The 22,906-nt window shown below is 44.7% G+C and overlaps 1 protein-coding gene across 2 annotated transcripts in view; it reads right to left on the bottom strand.

Annotated features, from left to right (window-relative positions):
* The window catches only part of LOC129843361 (glutamate receptor ionotropic, kainate 1), a 173,198-nt gene extending 165,043 nt beyond the window's left edge, over positions 1 to 8,155 (bottom strand). Inside the window, exon 1 of one of the 2 annotated variants that reach the window (XR_008757825.1) lies at positions 7,280 to 8,155. Coding sequence is in view for 1 of the 2 variants with exons in the window: in XM_055912060.1 (XP_055768035.1) it covers positions 7,280 to 7,364 (85 nt within the window). In the remaining variant the exon portion in view is untranslated. The remainder of the gene's footprint in view (positions 1 to 7,279) is intronic. The other variant, XM_055912060.1, reaches the window with a different exon arrangement.
* Between the last annotated feature and the right edge of the window lie 14,751 nt (positions 8,156 to 22,906).

Genomic DNA, 22,906 nt, shown 5'->3' with positions numbered 1-22,906 from the left:
TTTAGGGTAGGGTAGTATAGTGTAGGGTAGGGTACTGTAGGGTAGTGTAGTGTAGGGTACTGTAGGGTAGTGTAGGGTAGTGTAGGGTAGTGTAGGGTGGTTTAGGGTAGTGTAGGGTAGTGTAGTGTAGGGTAGTGTAGGGTAGGGTAGTATAGGGTAGGGTAGGGTACTGTAGGGTAGTGTAGTGTAGGGTACTGTAGGGTAGTGTAGTGTAGGGTAGGGTACTGTAGGGTAGGGTAGAGTAGGGTACTGACGTGGTCAAAAGTAGTGCACTATATAGGGAAGAGGGTGCCATTTGGCTCATGCTCAAGGTGGCTTAGCAGTTCAGACGTATTTTTCCGTGTTGTCGTGTCGTGTCCTGTATATATATATATTTACACCTTTTCTTCACATATCTTTTATTTATTTTATTATCCAAGAACTCAACTACAAAAGCTTTCCTGCAAAAGCTTTCCTGCAACCCGCTTCACCAATTACAATAAGTATTATTTACCTCAATCTGAAAATCCATCGTGGAAGATAGCCATGGGCTAATTCAGAAGCTAGCCTGAAAGCTAACCAGAAGCTACTCCGATAGCTAGCCAGAAGCTAATCTGTAGCTGCCCCGAAATTAGCCGGTTTGCTGGCTAACGTTGGTGTTTCAGCTGCCCACGTTTTGCGGTCATCAGCTATTCCTTTAGCTCGATAATCTACCGGCACTTTTGTGCAACGCGACTCGGACCGGAGCATCTCGGGACTTTTTTTCTCTCAGTTTCCCCGGATTCCAACCGCAGCCTCTGGACACTTGCACCTTGATTTCGCAGCTAGCTAGCTGCATACCGTGTGACTATTGGCTTACGTCGACCCCGGAGCTAACTCAAATCATGCTGGAGGTAGCCAGCTGAGGAGTTCCATCACCATCCGGACCCGTTTCTTTGTTGCTGCTGCAGATACGGAACCCCACCGGGCCTTCACGACTGACTGCCGACGTTATCTGCCCGAGGGATTTATCCAACCGGCACCTCCGTCCCGGCGTTACCTGAACGCTCATCTGAGGCCCGCTAATCGTTAGCTGTCTTATCGGCTGCTATCTGAACAAAACCCCACTACACGGAACCTACCGACGGAAACGCACGAGGTATCTACAAACAGACCTCCATCCTATGCTGCTACCGATAGCCATATACCCGGCCAGCTGTCTGGATCGCCACGACCCCAACCAACCTCTACTCACTGGACCCTTATTGATCACTCAATTAAGCTTGCCTCTCCTTAATGTAAATATGCCTTGTCCATTGCTGTTCTGGTTAGTGTTTATTGGCTTATTTCACTGTAGAGATTCTAGCCCTGCTCTCTATACCATATCCAACCCTGCAGTTCCACCACCCACATATGCGATGACATCACCTGGTTTCAATGATGTTTCTAGAGACAAGATCTCTCTCATCATCACTCAATACCTAGGTTTACCTCCACTGTATTCACATCCTACCATACCTTTGTCTGTACATTATTCCTTTAAACTATTTTATCGCCCCCAGAAACTTCCTTTTACTCTCTGCTCTAGTAGCTCTAGGCGACCAATTCTCATAGCTTTTAGCCGTACCATTATCCTACTTCTCCTCTGTTCCTCTGGTGATGTAGAGGTGAATCCAGGCCCTGCAGTACCTGGCTCCACTCCTATTCCCCAGGCGCTCTCTTTTGATGACTTCTGTAACCGTAATAGCCTTGGCTTCATGCATGTTAACATTAGGAGCCTCCTCCCTAAGTTTGTTTTGTTCACTGCTTTAGCACACTCTACCAACCCGGATGTTTTAGCCGTGTCTGAATCCTGGCTTAGAAAGACCACCAAAAATTCAGACATTTTTATCCCCAATTACAATATTTTCAGACAAGATAGAACGGCCAAAGGGGGCGGTGTTGCAATCTACTGCAAAGACTGCCTGCAGAGTTCTGTTATACTATCCAGGTCTGTTCCCAAACAATTTGAACTTCTACTTTTAAAAATCCACCTCTCTAAAAACAAGTCTCTCACCGTTGCCGCCTGCTATAGACCACCCTCTGCCCCCAGCTGTGCTCTGGACACTATATGTGAACTGATTGCCCCCCATCTATCTTCAGAGCTCGTGCTGCTAGGCGACCTAAATTTGAACATGCTCAACACCCCAGCCACCCTACAATCTAAGCTTGATGCCCTCAATCTCACACAAATTATTAATGAACCTACCAGGTACCACCCCAATTCCGTAAACACGGGTACCCTCATAGATATCATCCTAACAAACTTGCCCTCCAAATACACCTCTGCTGTTTTTAACCAAGATCTCAGCGATCACTGCCTCATTGCCTGCATCCGTAATGGGTCAGCGGTCAAACGACCTCCACTCATCACTGTCAAACGCTCCCTGAAACACTTCAGCGAGCAGGCCTTCCTAATTGACCTGGCCGGGGTATCCTGGAAGGATATTGATCTCATCCCGTCAGTAGAGGATGCCTGGTCATTTTTTTAAAATGCCTTCCTCACCATCTTGAATAAGCATGCCCCATTCAAGAAATTTAGAACCAGGAACAGATATAGCCCTTGGTTCTCTCCTGACCTGACTGCCCTTAACCAACAGAAAAACATCCTATGGCGTTCTGCATTAGCATCGAACAGCCCCCGTGATATGCAACTTTTCAGGGAAGCCAGAAACCAATATACACAGGCAGTTAGAACAGCCAAGGCTAGCTTTTTCAAGCAGAAATTTGCTTCCTGCAACACAAATTCAAAAAAGTTCTGGGACACCGTAAAGTCCATGGAGAATAAGAACACCTCCTCCCAGCTTCCAACCGCCCTGAAGATAGGAAACACTGTCACCACCGACAAATCCACTATAATTGAGAATTTCAATAAGCATTTTTCTACGGCTGGCCATGCTTTCCACCTGGCTACCCCTACCCCGGACAACAGCACTGCCCTCCCCTCTGCTACTCGCCCAAGCCTTCCCCATTTCTCTTTCTCCCAAATACAGTCAGCTGATGTTCTTAATGAGCTGCAAAATCTGGACCCTTACAAATCAGCCGGGCTAGATAATCTGGACCCTTTCTTTCTAAAACTATCTGCTGAAATTGTTGCCACCCCTATTACTAGCCTCTTCAACCTCTCTTTCGTGTCGTCTGAGATCCCCAAAGATTGGAAAGCAGCTGCGGTTATCCCCCTCTTCAAAGGGGGGGACACCCTTGACCCTAACTGCTACAGACCTATATCTATCCTACCCTGCCTTTCTAAGGTCTTCGAAAGCCAAGTCAACAAACAGATTACCGACCATTTCGAATCACACCACACCTTCTCCGCTATGCAATCTGGTTTCAGAGCTGGTCATGGGTGCACCTCAGCCACGCTCAAGGTCATAAACGATATCGTAACCGCCATCGATAGGAAACAATACTGTGCAGCCGTATTCATTGACCTGGCCAAGGCTTTTGACTCTGTCAATCACCACATCCTCATTGGCAGACTCGACAGCCTTGGTTTCTCTAATGATTGCCTCGCCTGGTTCACCAACTACTTCTCTGATGGAGTTCAGTGTGTCAAATCGGAGGGTCTGTTGTCCGGGTCTCTGGCAGTCTCTATGGGGGTGCCACAGGGTTCAATTCTTGGACCGACTCTCTTCTCTGTTTACATCAATGATGTCGCTCTTGCTGCTGGTGATTCTCTGATCCACCTCTACGCAGACGACACTATTCTGTATACTTCTGGCCCTTCTTTTGACACTGTGTTAACAACCCTCCAGGCGAGCTTCAATGCCATACAACTCTCCTTCCGTGGCCTCCAACTGCTCTTAAATACAAGTAAAACCAAATGCATGCTCTTCAACCGATCGCTGCCTGCTCCTGCCCGCCTGTCCAACATCACTACTTTGGACGGCTCTGACTTAGAATATGTGGACAACTACAAATACCTAGGTGTCTGGTTAGACTGTAAACTCTCCTTCCAGACCCACATCAAACATCTCCAATCCAAAGTCAAATCTAGAATTGGCTTCCTATTCCGCAACAAAGCATCCTTTACTCATGCTGCCAAACATACCCTTGTAAAACTGACCATCCTACCAATCCTCGACTTCGGTGATGTCATTTACAAAATAGCCTCCAAAACCCTACTCAATAAATTGGATGCAGTCTATCACAGTGCCATCCGTTTTGTCACCAAAGCCCCATATACTACCCACCACTGCGACCTGTACACTCTCGTTGGCTGGCCCTCGCTTCATACTCGTCGCCAAACCCACTGGTTCCAGGTCATCTACAAGACCCTGCTAGGTAAAGTCCCCCCTTATCTCAGCTCGCTGGTCACCATAGCAGCACCTACCCGTAGCACGCGCTCCAGCAGGTATATCTCTCTAGTCACCCCCAAAACCAATTCTTCCTTTGGACGCCTCTCCTTCCAGTTCTCTGCTGCCAATGACTGGAACGAACTACAAAAATCTCTGAAACTGGAAACACCTATCTCCCTCACTAGCTTTAAGCACCAGCTGTCAGAGCAGCTCATAGATTACTGCACCTGTACATAACCCATCTACAATTTAGCCCAAACAACTACCTCTTTACCTACTGCATTTATTTATTAATTTATTTTGCTCCTTTGCACCCCATTATTTCTGTCTCTACTTTGCACTTTCTTCCAATGCAAACCAACCATTCCAGTGTTTTTTTTAGTTTTTATTTTACTTGCTGTGTTGTACTCACTTCGCCTCCATGGCCTTTTTATATTTTTATTTATTTATACATATATCTGTTTGCCTTCACCTCCCTTATCTCACCTCACTTGCTCACATTGTATATAGACTTATTTTTTTTATTTTTTTCACTGTATTATTGACTATATGTTTGTTTTTACTCCATGTGTAACTATGTGTTGTTGTATGTGTCGAACTGCTTTGCTTTATCTTGGCCAGGTCGCAATTGTAAATGAGAACGTGTTCTCAATTTGCCTACCTGGTTAAATAAAGGTTAAATAAAAATAAATAAAATAAAAAATTTGGGACAAATTCTAGAACAAGGGAAATCGGGACTGATCGAGACCCCTACTGATCATATATAACAGAGTCTAGATTATTATATATAAAACATCAGAATAAATAGTGAATACTTCCTGGGCCCTATAGTCAGGTGACTCTATCGGCCCGTCTCAAATGGCACCACATTCCCTATATAATGCACTACTTCTGACTCGGGCCCATGGGCTCTGGTGAAAAGTAGTGACCTACAGAGATTTTATATTGAGCAAGGTTTGCTACAGCAGGAGAATAATCCTGCAGCAACAGGAAATGTGAATTAATGTAAGTTACAAGCTTCAGAAGGCTTTTTAAAAACCTCAAATACACTACACATTTTACATGTCTTGCCTTGCAGGAAAGTTATCCTGTAACAAGGTGATCAAATGAAGATCCTACATCTGTATATAAGGAATATGGTACAATTATCAATAAACCATCCCTTTTAGTTAATACCTACGATCACACTCTCCCGATGATTAATTTGACAGTCCTTTTAAACCCATAGTGTTTCTATTATAGAGATAATGTATTATATTTCATGATGTGGATTCTGGTCTATCTGAGCTTCAAGAAAAGGACTGGTGGTCTCTATCCTACTCTATGGTCTCTATCCTACTCTATGGTCTCTATCCTACTCTATGGTCTCTATCCTACTCTATGGTCTCTATCCTACTCTATGGTCTCTATCCTACTCTACGGTCTCTATCCTACTCTACGGTCTCTATCCTACTCTACGGTCTCTATCCTACTCTACGGTCTCTATCCTACTCTACGGTCTCTATCCTACTCTACGGTCTCTATCCTACTCTACGGTCTCTATCCTACTCTACGGTCTCTATCCTACTCTATGGTCTCTATCCTACTCTATGGTCTCTATCCTACTCTATGGTCTCTATCCTACTCTATGGTCTCTATCCTACTCTATGGTCTCTATCCTACTCTATGGTCTCTATCCTACTCTATGGTCTCTATCCTACTCTATGGTCTCTATCCTACTCTATGGTCTCTATCCTACTCTATGGTCTCTATCCTACTCTATGGTCTCTATCCTCTTCTATGGTCTATATCCTACTCTATGGTCTCTATCCTACTCTATGGTCTCTATCCTACTCTATGGTCTCTATCCTCTTCTATGGCCTCTATCCTACTCTATGGTCTCTATCCTACTCTATGGTCTCTATCCTACTCTATGGTCTCTATCCTACTCTATGGTCTCTATCCTACTCTATGGTCTCTATCCTCTTCTATGGTCTCTATCCTACTCTATGGTCTCTATCCTACTCTATGGTCTCTATCCTACTCTATGGTCTCTATCCTACTCTATGGTCTCTATCCTACTCTATGGTCTCTATCCTACTCTATGGTCTCTGTCCTACTCTATGGTCTCTGTCCTACTCTATGGTCTCTGTCCTACTCTATGGTCTCTGTCCTACTCTATGGTCTCTGTCCTACTCTATGGTCTCTATCCTACTCTATGGTCTCTATCCTACTCTATGGTCTCTATCCTACTCTATGGTCTCTATCCTACTCTATGGTCTCTATCCTACTCTATATCCACCCAGCATCACTTTCAGATAATAACTCATCACACTCCCGACTGGTTCACTCACAGCCATTTAAATCCAGGGTGTGGCTACTGTCTATTCCATCCCATCTTTACTCTATTGAATAACTTTAAAATGAGGATTACACTAGAGGGAAAGTACTATGGCCTGTGACGAACGGTTGACTGAACTGTGTGTATAGATTTTTTAAAAATGTAACTAAATGCAACTCTCCTTTCGGAGCTCTACCGTGCGATCATTTTAATCGCATATGAGCCTAAATATTTTTAGCTGTAATATTAATTTAGGTGCACCAGTGTGCATAGAAACATTAAGGATTCTAGTTTTAAAACTCAAATACTTTTTTTTATTGTGCTCCTAAATGTCATTGTGTGCGCCTACATTTTTCAACTTAGGCGCACACGTGCTCCTAGTAAAACCTGCCAGTGTAGAGCCCTGCTATATTCTGTTCCCAGGCCCACGTGCACAGGAATATACTATATGATTGGAACTAATGATTTAATAGTGCAGTCGTAAGATCAAAGTTAAATTTTTGCAAATACAAACACATAGTTGCACCTTGATGGCACAGTCATTGAGCTCAAGGTGATTGTCATATATCAAGCATTCCAGACAATTGTATAGGACCAGGTATAAAACCCAGTTGACTGAATAAATTATGAATCGAAAAATTCCGATGCTAAAAATCAACCTTACCGATTCTAAGGACTTGCTGCCAACTCAGCCAAAACTCTGCCATCAAGGAAAGCAGCGGAAACAACAGTCCCTTCCTTGTCGCCATGGTACTCGCTCCAAAATAAAAATGAACATTGATGTCTGTTTTCCTTTCTGCTTTTAATTCATGCTGATATCTTGCCAGTTCTCGTATCCGTATCGAACATAAATCGACATCCGACCCACATTTTTCCTCTTATACATTATGACGAGAGACATAAAAACACTATTTTCTCCTTTTGGAATAGTTCCTTATAAAACTCTGAACTAGACCCGTTTTCCCATTCTAGAATCCCATTTGTGTTAGCAGCGTTTGATTCCCCATTTCAGATAGTCCCAAAAACAATCTATTTCCTCTTTCATCGTTGCCAGCGCATACTTGGAACTGTGATACTTGCGAGCGTCTCTGTCTCCCGTGCGCGCACTCAATTGAGGGCACCGCCAAGCCGGTGTTGATCCGCAAACATGGATACGTTCAGAAGATTAACTTGAAATCTGGCTACAGCCGACCTCGACAACTCGTCTTTGCTTTAGTACACCGAGGAATGATTAAATCTTTGCTCCAGTCGTGATGGGAAACGCAGATCTAATCTTCAGAATAGTCGTTGCTGCTGACGCTCCGGGGAAGATTAACCACGGAGGGAGTCAGGCTATACCTCTCCTCTCCAACGGCTGATCTCTCTGCCACAGCCTGATGAAAAAAGGAGACCCACGTTACTTTGTTCTTCCATAGTTTACCTACTTTCAAAAGAAGAGGGGTTTCACTATTCTAACAGTTATGTTGGAGAGACAACGGATCTGAGGACAGGCGGGATTTGGGGCAGTAAATATATCTGCTTTTTTCTTTTTTGTTGTAGGGCACATATTTTATCTGCTGATGCCCGTGTTGATTCATTCTACTGAAAACACAAGACGCCTTCACTAACCTACTGCAGACTATCAAAGAGCTGTATATGATCTTATAGGTTTAGTCTCAAACGGTTCCCTATTCCCTTTACAGTGCACGACTTTTGACCTTGACCCAGCAATGAAAATATAACGCTATAAAACATTTTTTTATTTTTTTTTAATGTTTGTAATATTGGGTTGTTTTTCTATGTCCTATTTATAGTGAGCTGTCCAGAGGCAAATAACACATCGTTTAGTGGTCCATGAACTATGAACTGTAACATTAGATGGTTCCTGAGATGGGTTGAGGCTAGAGGGCTTCAGCTCATTAGCTGCATCCCAAATGGCACCCTATTCCCTATATAGTGCACTACTTTTAACCAGGGCCCGATGGGCTATAAAGGGGTTATGGTGCCATTTGGTACTTATAGATATTCCTAAAGGATTAACAGAGCGAGGGCAGAGATCATGCAGTTTAATGACATGATAATAGCACAGTTAGGGAGGGGTGGATGGTGTCCTTAACACAGAGTTAGACTCACAGTTAGGGAGGGGTGGATGGTGTCTTTAACACAGAGTTAGACTCACAGTTAGGGAGGGGTGGATGGTGTCCTTAACACAGAGTTAGACTCACAGTTAGGGAGGGGTGGATGGTGTCCTTAACACAGAGTTAGACTCACAGTTAGGGAGGGGTGGATGGTGTCTTTAACACAGAGTTAGACTCACAGTTAGGGAGGGGTGGATGGTGTCTTTAACACAGAGTTAGACTCACAGTTAGGGAGGGGTGGATGGTGTCTTTAACACAGAGTTAGACTCACAGTTAGGGAGGGGTGGATGGTGTCTTTAACACAGAGTTAGACTCACAGTTAGGGAGGGGTGGATGGTGTCTTTAACACACTGTAGGGAGGGGGTGGATGGTGTCCTTAACACACAGTAGGGAGGGGGTGGATGGTGTCCTTAACACACTGTAGGGAGGGGGTGGACGGTGTCCTTAACACACAGTAGGGAGGGGGTGGACGGTGTCCTTAACACACAGTAGGGAGGGGGTGGATGGTGTCTTTAACACACTGTAGGGAGGGGGTGGACGGTGTCCTTAACACACTGTAGGGAGGGGTGGATGGTGTCCTTAACACACAGTAGGGAGGGGGTGGATGGTGTCCTTAACACAGAGTAGGGAGGGGGTGGATGGTGTCCTTAACACACAGTAGGGAGGGGGTGGATGGTGTCTTTAACACACAGTAGGGAGGGGGTGGATGGTGTCCTTAACACACAGTAGGGAGGGGGTGGATGGTGTCCTTAACACACAGTAGGGAGGGGGTGGATGGTGTCTTTAACACACTGTAGGGAGGGGGTGGACGGTGTCCTTAACACACTGTAGGGAGGGGGTGGATGGTGTCCTTAACACACTGTAGGGAGGGGGTGGACGGTGTCCTTAACACACTGTAGGGAGGGGGTGGACGGTGTCCTTAACACACTGTAGGGAGGGGGTGGATGGTGTCCTTAACACAGAGTTAGACTCACAGTTAGGGAGGGGTGGACGGTGTCCTTAACACACTGTAGGGAGGGGTGGACGGTGTCCTTAACACACTGTAGGGAGGGGGTGGATGGTGTCCTTAACACACTGTAGGGAGGGGGTGTACGGTGTCCTTAACACACTGTAGGGAGGGGGTGGATGGTGTCCTTAACACACTGTAGGGAGGGGTGGATGGTGTCCTTAACACACTGTAGGGAGGGGTGGATGGTGTCCTTAACATAGAGTTAGACTCACAGTTAGGGAGGGGGTGGATGGTGTCCTTAACATAGAGTTAGACTCACAGTTAGGGAGGGGGTGGATGGAACGCTTAAGACTCACAGTTAGGGAGGGGTGGATGGTGTCCTTAACATAGAGTTAGACTCACAGTTAGGGAGGGGGTGGATGGTGTCCTTAACACACTGTAGGGAGGGGTGGATGGTGTCCTTATTAACACACTGTAGGGAGGGGTGGACGGTGTCCTTAACACACTGTAGGGAGGGGTGGATGGTGTCCTTAACACACTGTAGGGAGGGGGTGGATGGTGTCCTTAACACACTGTAGGGAGGGGGTGGATGGTGTCCTTAACACACTGTAGGGAGGGGGTGGACGGTGTCCTTAACACACTGTAGGGAGGGGGTGGATGGTGTCCTTAACACACTGTAGGGAGGGGTGGACGGTGTCCTTAACACACTGTAGGGAGGGGTGGACGGTGTCCTTAACACACTGTAGGGAGGGGGTGGACGGTGTCCTTAACACACTGTAGGGAGGGGTGGACGGTGTGCTTAACACACTGTAGGGAGGGGTGGACGGTGTCCTTAACACACTGTAGGGAGGGGGTGGACGGTGTCCTTAACACAGAGTTAGACTCACAGTTAGGGAGACGGTGGATGGAATGCTTAAGACTCACAGTTAGGGAGACGGTGGATGGAATGCTTAAGACTCACAGTTAGGGTTATAGTTCATCCAAACTGTGACTTATAGTTCATCCAAACTGTGACTTATAGTTCATCCAAACTGTGACTTATAGTTCATCCAAACTGTGACTTATAGTTCATCCAAACTGTGACTTATAGTTCATCCAAACTGTGACTTATAGTTCATCCAAACTGTGACTTATAGTTCATCCAAACTGTGACTTATAGTTCATCCAAACTGTGACTTATAGTTCATCCAAACTGTGACTTATAGTTCATCCAAACTGTGACTTATAGTTCATCCAAACTGTGACTTATAGTTCATCCAAACTGTGACTTATAGTTCATCCAAACTGTGACTTATAGTTCATCCAAACTGTGACTTATAGTTCATCCAAACTGTGACTTATAGTTCATCCAAACTGTGACTTATAGTTCATCCAAACTGTGACTTATAGTTCATCCAAACTGTGACTTATAGTTCATCCAAACTGTGACTTATAGTTCATCCAAACTGTGACTTATAGTTCATCCAAACTGTGACTTATAGTTCATCCAAACTGTGACTTATAGTTCATCCAAACTGTGACTTATAGTTCATCCAAACTGTGACTTATAGTTCATCCAAACTGTGACTTATAGTTCATCCAAACTGTGACTTATAGTTCATCCAAACTGTGACTTATAGTTCATCCAAACTGTGACTTATAGTTCATCCAAACTGTGACTTATAGTTCATCCAAACTGTGACTTATAGTTCATCCAAACTGTGACTTATAGTTCATCCAAACTGTGACTTATAGTTCATCCAAACTGTGACTTATAGTTCATCCAAACTGTGACTTATAGTTCATCCAAACTGTGACTTATAGTTCATCCAAACTGTGACTTATAGTTCATCCAAACTGTGACTTATAGTTCATCCAAACTGTGACTTATAGTTCATCCAAACTGTGACTTATAGTTCATCCAAACTGTGACTTATAGTTCATCCAAACTGTGACTTATAGTTCATCCAAACTGTGACTTATAGTTCATCCAAACTGTGACTTATAGTTCATCCAAACTGTGACTTATAGTTCATCCAAACTGTGACTTATAGTTCATCCAAACTGTGACTTATAGTTCATCCAAACTGTGACTTATAGTTCATCCAAACTGTGACTTATAGTTCATCCAAACTGTGACTTATAGTTCATCCAAACTGTGACTTATAGTTCATCCAAACTGTGACTTATAGTTCATCCAAACTGTGACTTATAGTTCATCCAAACTGTGACTTATAGTTCATCCAAACTGTGACTTATAGTTCATCCAAACTGTGACTTATAGTTCATCCAAACTGTGACTTATAGTTCATCCAAACTGTGACTTATAGTTCATCCAAACTGTGACTTATAGTTCATCCAAACTGTGACTTATAGTTCATCCAAGTTCAAAAAACATTTTACATTTACATGTTTTATTACAGGCTCAATTTCTATCGGGGGAGAGAGAGAGAGACAGAGAGAGACAGAGAGAGAGAGACAGAGAGAGAGAGAGACAGAGAGAGAGAGACAGAGAGAGACAGAGAGAGAGAGACAGAGAGAGAGAGAGACAGAGAGAGAGAGACAGAGAGAGAGAGAGAGAGGGAGACAGAGAGAGAGACAGAGAGAGGGAGACAGAGAGAGACAGAGAGAGAGAGACAGAGAGAGAGAGAGAGAGAGAGAGAGACAGAGAGAGACAGAGAGAGAGAGACAGAGAGAGAGAGAGACAGAGAGAGAGAGACAGAGACAGAGAGAGACAGAGAGAGAGAGACAGAGAGAGAGAGACAGAGAGAGAGAGAGACAGAGAGAGAGAGACAGAGACAGAGAGAGACAGAGAGAGAGAGACAGAGAGAGAGAGACAGAGAGAGAGAGAGAGAGAGAGAGAGACAGAGAGAGACAGAGAGAGAGAGACAGAGAGAGAGAGAGACAGAGAGAGAGAGACAGAGACAGAGAGAGACAGAGAGAGAGAGACAGAGAGAGAGAGACAGAGAGAGAGAGACAGAGAGAGAGAGACAGAGAGAGAGAGACAGAGAGAGAGAGAGAGAGAGAAGGGGAGAGAGAGAGAGAGATTACAGCTAAGGCTACATGTTTACATCCGTATGTAAAGGAAGATGAATTTGATTGGAGGTTTTCTAAAGACCATGTGACCTCAGTTTGAGATGTGCCAGGCTGACCAGATCTAATGTCCATTGCGTCAACATGAATTCAAATTCCACCTTTACCTGGACAGTGCCACAGTCACGGTCAGGTTAGCACATTTGTGATTAGCTTGTGAACAAGCGAGGAATCCAAGGGGTATTGTCACAAAAAGCACCTTATTCTTTATGTAGTGCACTACTGTTGACCACAGATCATAGGGCACTATATAGGGAATAGGGTGCCATTTGGGACACAAAGTAGACTAGGGGATGAGTTAGGGCTCAATTCAATCTGTATCCTGAAAGTATCCTGTAAAATCAGCTCGATTTAAAGGCAACGTTTCCGTGTTCATGGAAACTGCACTCACGGTAAATGCTGCATATGTCGGCTCAATCGGGAAAATTCACTTAAAATGTTTATGCGGATCTACCGCAATACGGATTGAATCCAGGCCTTAGTGTCCTTAGTACTGATGAGGTGACGCTCCTGTAGTAAGGTCTGGATGGAACACTCATGGTGTTCTCTGCTTCCATCTAGTGGTGAAAAGGAGATATTACACTTACATTACACCGTCACTAACGTTACACTGTCTCTATACTGTCACTAACGTTCCACTGTCTCTATGTCTCTATACTGTCACTAACGTTCCACTGTCTCTATGTCTCTATACTGTCATTAACGTTACACTGTCTCTATGTCTCTATACTGTCACTAACGTTCCACTGTCTCTATGTCTCTATACTGTCACTAACGTTCCACTGTCTCTATGTCTCTATACTGTCACTAACGTTCCACTGTCTCTATGTCTCTATACTGTCACTAACGTTACACTGTCTTTATGTCTCTATACTGTCACTAACATTCCACTGTCTCTATGTCTCTATACTGTCACTAACATTCCACTGTCTCTATGTCTCTATACTGTCATTAACATTATACAGTCTCTATGTCTCTATACTGTCACTAACGTTCCACTGTCTCTATGTCTCTATACTGTCACTAACATTCCACTGTCTCTATGTCTCTATACTGTCATTAACGTTACACTGTCACTAACATAACACTGTCTCTATGTTTTCACTGTCACTAACATTACACTGTCTCTATGTCTTCACTGCCCCACTAACGTTACACTGTCTCTAGAATACAATTAGACTTTGTTGTCCATAAAGGATGGACATTTTTCTTTGGCATCACCTTCCATTAAAACGATCACCAACACACACACTGTCACATCAGACACATTTAAACCATTCACTCCATCATACTACATAACCTAACAACATAGAGGACATTGATACAGTCACTCACAACCGACCGCTTTCCCAACTGCACTGGATAGATCAGTACACATAGCGATAACATTTTACGTTACATTTAGTAGTCCAACAGCACAAGGAACGAAATGAATATTTGAACACGTGCTTCTTGACCGTGGCCATTCTGAAGCAGCGGCCAGAGGGAAGGGGGGGTTGCCAACAGCAGCAGTACCTTCTTTTTGGTTGCCTTGTGGAACAGACTGTTCTACTGTGCCTGTGGTTGACTAATGACGTTGCTGGCTGTGTTATCTATTCTGGTCAGTTTGCTTTTGCTCCTCAGATGACCAGACTGTCATATTGAACGTGAGGATCTTCTCTACCAGCTCAAATTACCAGACTGTCATATGGAACGTGAGGGTCCTCTCCACCAGCTCAGATTACCAGACTGTCATATTGAACGTGAGGATCCTCTCCACCAGCTCAGATTACCAGACCAGACTGTCATATTGAACGTGAGGATCCTCTCTACCAGCTCAGATTACCAGACCAGACTGTCATATTGAACGTGAGGATCCTCTCCACCAGCTCAGATTACCAGACTGTCATATTGAACGTGAGGATCCTCTCCACCAGCTCAGATTACCAGACTGTCATATTGAACATGAGGATCCTCTCTACCAGCTCAGATTACCAGACTGTCATATTGAACGTGAGGATCCTCTCTACCAGCTCAGATTACCAGACTGTCATATTGAACGTGAGGATCCTCTCTACCAGCTCAGATTACCAGACTGTCATATTGAACGTGAGGGTCCTCTCTACCAGCTCAGATTACCAGACTGTCATATTGAACGTGAGGGTCCTCTCTACCAGCTCAGATTACCAGACTGTCATATTGAACGTGAGGATCCTCTCCACCAGCTCAGATTACCAGACCAGACTGTCATATTGAACGTGAGGATCCTCTCCACCAGCTCAGATTACCAGACTGTCATATTGAACGTGAGGATGCTCTCTACCAGCTCAGATTACCAGACTGTCATATTGAACATGAGGATCCTCTCTACCAGCTCAGATTACCATTCCAGACTGTCATATTGAACATGAGGATCCTCTCTACCAGCTCAGATTACCATTCCAGACTGTCATATTGAACGTGAGGGTCCTCTCTACCAGCTCAGATTACCAGACCAGACTGTCATATTGAACATGAGGATCCTCTCTACCAGCTCAGATTACCATTCCAGACTGTCATATTGAACGTGAGGGTTCTCTCTACCAGCTCAGATTACCATTCCAGACTGTCATATTGAACGTGAGGGTCCTCTCTACCAGCTCAGATTACCAGACCAGACTGTCATATTGAACATGAGGATCCTCTCTACCAGCTCAGATTACCATTCCAGACTGTCATATTGAACGTGAGGGTTCTCTCTACCAGCTCAGATTACCATTCCAGACTGTCATATTGAACGTGAGGGTCCTCTCTACCAGCTCAGATTACCAGACCAGACTGTCATATTGAACATGAGGATCCTCTCCACCAGCTCAGATTACCATTCCAGACTGTCATATTGAACGTGAGGGTTCTCTCTACCAGCTCAGATTACCAGACTGTCATATTGAACGTGAGGATCCTCTCTACCAGCTCAGATTACCAGACTGTCATATTGAACGTGAGGATGCTCTCCACCAGCTCAGATTACCAGACCAGACTGTCATATTGAACGTGAGGATCCTCTCCACCAGCTCAGATTACCAGACTGTCATATTGAACGTGAGGTTCCTCTCCACCAGCTCAGATTACCAGACTGTCATATTGAACGTGAGGATGCTCTCCACCAGCTCAGATTACCAGACTGTCATATTGAACGCGAGGATCCTCTCCACCAGCTCAGATTACCAGACTGTCATATTGAACGTGAGGATCCTCTCCACCAGCTCAGATTACCAGACTGTCATATTGAACGTGAGGATCCTCTCCACCAGCTCAGATTACCAGACTGTCATATTGAACGCGAGGATCCTCTCTACCAGCTCAGATTACCAGACCAGACTGTCATATTGAACGTGAGGGTCCTCTCTACCAGCTCAGATTACCAGACCAGACTGTCATATTGAACGTGAGGATGCTCTCCACCGAGCTGCTGTACACCCTCTCTAGAACATCCTAGCTGACCCCAAGCCCTTACATTTCGTGATTAAAAACAAGCGCTGGCTTGCTTATTAATGTTAGTGACAGTGGTTGGGATATTGAGAGGTTGTTGCCATTGATGATCAGCTCCTTTGTCTTTTACACGTTGACGTGGAGGGCACTTGACCAGCACCGTTCTCGAAGGTTGTTGGTCTGTTTAAAATATCTATCCCCGTCTGAAAAGGCTCCTATTGTTTCCATGAACTTTCGTCTAATTAGCGTAGATAGAGAACAACAACGGTGATAGGACACACCCCTGGGGCGCCCCTGTGTTCAGGGTCTCTACACTGTGACCGACATTACACTGTCTCTACACTGTCACAAACGTTATACTGTCTCTATACTGTCACTAACATTATACTGTCTCTACACTGTCACTAACATTATACTGTCTCTACACTGTGACCAACATTACACTGTCTCTACACTGTCACAAACGTTATACTGTCACTATACTGTCACTAACATTATACTGTCTCTGTCCCTATACTGTCACTAACATTATACTGTCTCTATACTGTCACTAACACAATACTGTCTTTATACTGTCACTAACATTATACTGTCTTTATACTGTCACTAACATTATACTGTCTCTACACTGTCACTAACACTATACTGTCTCTGTCTCTATACTGTCACTAACATTATACTGTCACTAACACTATACTGTCTCTACACTGTCACTAACATTATACTATCTCTACACCGTCACTAACATTATACTGTCTCTACACTGTCACTAACATTATACTGTCTCTATACTGTCACTAACATTATTCTGTCTCTATACTGTCACTAACATTATACTGTCACTAACATTATACTGTCACTAACATTATACTGTCACTAACATTATACTGTCTCTAACATTATACTGTCTCTATATCTCTACACTGTCACTAACATTATACTGCCTCTAACATTATACTGTCACTAACATTATACTGTCTCTATATCTCTACACTGTCACTAACATTATACTGCCTCTAACATTATACTGTCACTAACATTATACTGTCACTAACATTATACTGTCTCTATATCTCTACACTGTCTCTAACATTATACTGTCTCTACACTGTCACTAACATTATACTGTCTCTACACTGTCACTAACATTATACTGTCTCTATAATGTCATTAACATTATACTGTCTCTATGTCTCTACACTGTCACTAACATTATACTGTCTCTACACTGTCACTAACATTATACTGTCAGTTACATTATACTGTCACTAACACTATACTGTCTCTACACTGTCACTAATATTATACTGTCTCTGTCTCTATACTGTCACTAACATTATACTGTCACTAACACTATACTGTCTCTACACTGTCACTAACATTATACTGTCTCTATATCTCTACACTGTCACTAACATTATACTATCTCTACACTGTCACACTGTCAAGTTGTCTAGGTGTTATAATTATTTTCAGCTCTGCCCAAACTTGAAAACGGCTTGCTCAACCCGTGAAGGATGCAAAGGGACAACTCAATTCCTTTCCAGTGTTTTATTATGGTTTTGATGCCATTTGTTGAATATGTTGAAATAGTTGATTTGTTGAATAGAGTAGTTGAATCACAGAGGAATAGGGAATAGGAATAGCACTAGCAATAGGAATAGCACTAGCACTAGGAATAGGTTGATAACCTTAAACAGAGAATAAACATGCATTATTTTACACTAAACAATGCATGACACAGCAACAAAGCATGGCTTTGAATAAAGTAAACGTTTAAACAATTTAATCTAGCACTTCTAGCAATTACTTCTGCAGTCAGAAAATATCCACACCAAAAGTCACCACTCCTACCAGAGTTAAACATGTAAATTGTGCTAAGCACTGGATGCAACATAATAAATAATTCCAAACATTACATACCAGTTGCGTCTTTAGGGTTGAACAATGAGCTGTGTGTATGTTGAGGACCAAACATTTTATACCCATGCTTATCTGACAGGTGCGCATGTAAAAGTAGTCCCTCCAGAAATCCTGGCTCAATTTTTTAGTTCCACCCGTGTTTTTTGGGTTATCTGCCCTCTTGAGGCCTGGAGGTCTTTAAAGGAAGAGCTGCCATTGTGCTCATGTTTTGAGTGTTCTGTTTTGACGCAACACCTCCCACTTGACCTCCTGGTTCTTGAACCGAAGGAGGTCACACGAACCTCTGTGTTGGGGCAGGTTCGATTTCAGCTATCAGGCTCTTCCTTCTTCAACAGGAAGTAAAACAATGATGCGTCTGACATCCCTATGAAGTACCGTAGCAGGTATTTTAGTTGAGAGTTTCTTTGACTTCTCTTGAGCAGGCTTCACAGTTGGGACTGGGTAGCTGGGAAAAGTTCTGACATGCACATCTCTGACGATGCCCTTCTTGTCAATGTTGACACTGATGACTCTGGCTAGTTTGTAGTGACCCCTCCAGGCATTTTGGTCAGCCAGCCAGACAACATCTCCAACAGCCACATTCCTATGTGTTGTGTGCCATTTACTCCTCACGAATAGATTGGGCCCAGCTAACTGACTCCACTTCCTCCAGAACCGGTCAACTTCTGTTTGGATAGCTCTCAACCTTTTGTATGGGTAGCTTTCAAAATCAAAGCATCCAAGATCTCCTCTGGGTCCAATCCGTCCAAGCAGAAGGGAATTTGGGCTGATGTATTCTATGCAGTCCTCCCGGCTTTGAGTTCTTGCATCTATGGGCCTCTCATTGGCAAGGTTAGCAGCCGTGTAGAGAAATGTTTGAAACTCACTCCATGTGAAGAGTCCTTCTCCTCCCAGGTTGTGCAAAGCCCGCTTCACAGTACGAACAGCTGCTTCTGCAGCTCCATTCCTGTGAGGGGAGTCTGCTGGGTGGATTTTCCAGCTCCATTCTGTCCCATGCTTGGAAGCTTCCTTTTCAAGCTCAGATTTACTTAGTTGATCCAAGAAGAGGTAGAGTTCTTTGAGGGCAGGTCTGGCACCCACAAAGTTCTTTCCAGGATCTGACCACAATTTCTTTGGGTGCCCTCTCAGTGCCGTGAATCTTTGGTAAGCCAGTAGGAAGCCTTCAGTCGACTGGTCACTGACAACATCTGTGTGTATAGCTCTGGATACCATGCAACAGAAGACAATACCCCACACCTTGAGCTTGGTTTTCTTTTTCACCTCGTCCTTGACTTCATACGGTCCAAATAAGTCCACTGTTGTGTACTCAAATGGTCTGGCTGGTGTTATCCGCTCGGATGGAAGGTCACTCATGATCTGTTGGCACTTTCTGCCCCTGGCCTTTCTGCACACCACACAGTTGTCAACACTCTTTTTAGCCAGCTTCCGGCCTTTTATCACCCAGGCTTTCTTCCTCATCCGGAGGAGTGTGCCTGCTATTTCTTCATGGTTTGCACCATGGGCCTCTTGAGCTAGGAGAGTGGATATCCATGCCTCATATGGTAGAATTGGTACGGCAGTTTCGTCCTCATCAAAGATCTGGAACCTTCCTCCACAAACTAAGAGCCCAGTCTCTTCATCTCTGTAAACAGCAAGTCTGTTGAGAGTGGTGTCTTGAAAGGTTATACCTTCTTGAGCTGCAAGGAACAAGTCTCTTAGTGCATCCTCACACTCCCCGACAGTGAGTACAGCTTGTTTGGCTCTGTACCTCCAGTTTGTTGAAAGAGCGTCCTCCCACTTTGGTTTATCTGAGGCTGAATTCTTGGTTAACATTTCTTTCCATCTCGTTGCGGCTCTCCAAACCCAGGCAATGACTCGGATCAGCCTGGTCAGATTGCTGAATTTCCTGATGTCAATCAGTTTTGTTACCGCAGAGCCGGCTGGTGATCTTCGGATCCGAGTCTTGGGTTCATCTGGGTTATTTTGCTGTGCATCACTCTGGTTTCTCTTGACCTGCGCTCTGGTCAGTGCTGCCGAGAAAGCTTTCCTTCGAAGTTTGTTTATACCTTCCTTGGCATACGCAGCGATTTCTTTGGCTGACTTATGTGGCCACTCTTTCACAGGTTTCCTCAGGAATGCTGGTCCATCCTGCCACATGGAATATTCCTGGAGGTCTTCTGGGGCTGCCCCTCTTGTTATGATGTCAGCACTGTTCAGGCTTCCTGGGATCCACCACCAGTCTTCTATGGATGTGGATTTCTGGATCTCTCCAACTCTATTTGCAAAGAAAGTTTGATATCCATAGCTGTCTCTCTGGATTGCTCCCAACACAGTTTGACTGTCCAGTAGATGGAGCCATCGTTCAATTTCTATTCGACTGTGCTTTTCAACGTACTTTCGAAGTCGTGCTGCATAGACAGCACCGCAGATTTCAGCTTTTACTGGTTCTCCCTTTTGGTCCAATGGTGTGAGCTTTGCTTTGGATTCAACCAGTCTGACTTTGATGCCTTGCTGGGTCTCCCATCTTAAGTACACTACGGCTCCATAGCTCTTGTCACTTCCATCAGAGAATGTTATTCCCCAAGGTTTTCCAATCCAGTTGACTGGTGTGAGGCTTCTGTGAAAGGTGATTTGGCCAAGACGTGTGTATTCCTCAAAGAATTGGATGGCTTCTTCCCTCAAATTTTCAGACAAAGGTTTGTCCCAAGTGTCTCGGGTCAGAGTTTTGCCTCCAGCTTCCTGAAACGCCTTTCTGACAAGAATGGCGCCCTTTTGTTTGGCAGGTGTGACGAGGCCTATTGGGTCATACAGGCTAGCTACCTGGCTCAGCAGTTCTCTTCTCGTCAGTGGGTTTGGAGTTTTCCCTCTCACCTCTTCATCAAGGAGATTTTGGCCGACTCATTTTCCCTTTCCTCTTTGAGAAATTGATTGAAGTCATGAGGTACAGTTTATCCTCCTCAACAAGGTATCCAACTCCAAGGGCTTTATTGTCTCCTTCCCTCATTTGGTTTGGGAGAATGAGTGCTGTGCTTGACTGCGCTCCTTGTTCTCCTGGTACGATCTCCTGCCTCCCACTTTGATCTGACCGGACCCAGGGCTTGAGGACGAAGCCGCCTGCCTTCAGGATCTCTTCAACACTTTTGGTGTTCTGGTTTAGCTTTTGCAAGTCTTTATGGGAAGTCAGGATGTCATCGACATAGGTATCCTCTTCAAGGATCCTACGTTCCTCCTCCAGGTGAGCAAACATGGGCAGTTTGCTTGTCTCTCTCATAGCCAATTGCGCAATGCACCCTGCTGGTCGATCGCCAATGTTGACTCTGGTGATCGCATACTCTTCAATCTCTTCCTCCTCAGTGTCTCTCCAGAGAAATCTGTGGAGGTGCATCTCCAGGTCTTCCAACCACACAGAATTGTACATTTTCTTAATGTCGCCGAGGGCAGCATTGACGCCTCTCCTGAACCTGAGTAGTACTGCTCGGATGGGATTGAGGACATCAGGCCCTTTCAGCAGAAGGTCATTCATGCTGACCCCTCTAAACTTCTGGCTGCTGTTCCATACCAGTCGCACAGGTGTTGTGAGAGAGTGCGGGTTTGCCGCCACCAAGTGGCTGACATACCATACTGGCCCCTTCCAGCTGGCAATGAGCTCTTTGGTGAGTTTCTTCGCTGCTCTTCTCTCCACCATTTCATGGACTTGAGCTGTGTATGCTATTCTCCACTCTGGCTCTTTTTTGAGTTGCTTTTCTGTTCTCAAGAAGGTGGCTTCCACCCCACTCCTGTTGTCAGGAAGGGAACTTGGATCTTGAATCCAGGGGTATTTTGTGTCCCAGTGGGGTTCATCACTGTGAGCATCTGCTTTGATGTAGGTGAGGCCTTTCCTTCTGATCTCCAGCTCTCTTTCCTCACTCAGAATCATTTCTTTGCCTCCTGGTTGACAGTTGCCGCACCGGCATCCTCCACACTTTGGGTCGCAAGCTGCTCCAATGCTGTCCCACTTCCACCAATCCAAGAACTCTCTGTGAGCAACTGTTCCTTTGGTTTCAGCTGTGAACAGCTTAGCTATCTCTTGATACTTGACAGCAGTTGCTTTCATGGATCGAGCAAAGTGTGTTTCAGACCTGTGTGCGGCTATATCCACTTCTTCAAACAGATCTGGATGTGCTCCACCAACAGTCTTTCCTAGCGGGCCTTCCCACAAGACAAGGTCTCCAATCACCTTCACTCTTTGCGGAGCAAGTCTTCCTTCGCGGTGGCTTATCAGTAGCTCAATACTCTCCGGTCTACTCAGATCTCCTAGATTGACTTCTGGGAAGAACTTCTTGAGTTCCTCAGGTTTGATGACTCTGTGGATGTTGGCAATTTCCTTCAAACCATAGCAGATAAGCTCATGAGCTCTTTCCGTGCCTATGGGCGTTTTGACCCTCACTCTGAGGAGATATCTTCTGGTTCTAACCTTCATGGCCATTCCTCCGACTCCATGAACGACTAAAGTGATGTTTTCACTTCGAAGATTTAATCTTCTGGCAGCTCTGTGAGTGATGTAGTTTGTGTCCGATGCCAAGTCGATCAGGGTTCCAATTTTTTGTCCTGCATTGGCAGTTACCTTGAGCAGCATTAGAATAACTGGCAATTCTTCTACTGCACTTGACTCAGTCACTCCCAGCTGATTCTTTTCCACACAGTTTGTTTTCGCAGTGATGTTGGTGAATGCTTTCTTGAATTTCTCTGCCATCTCTGGGGAGAGCTTAGATACCAATTCCTCCTGCTCCTCTGTAAGCATATACCTTCTCACATTGGATTG

This window comes from Salvelinus fontinalis, unplaced genomic scaffold, assembly GCF_029448725.1.
Source record: "Salvelinus fontinalis isolate EN_2023a unplaced genomic scaffold, ASM2944872v1 scaffold_0126, whole genome shotgun sequence".
Taxonomy (NCBI): Eukaryota; Metazoa; Chordata; class Actinopteri; order Salmoniformes; family Salmonidae; genus Salvelinus; species Salvelinus fontinalis.
Note: the sequence above shows the minus strand (reverse complement) of the source record. Positions and strands in the feature narration are given on the sequence as shown.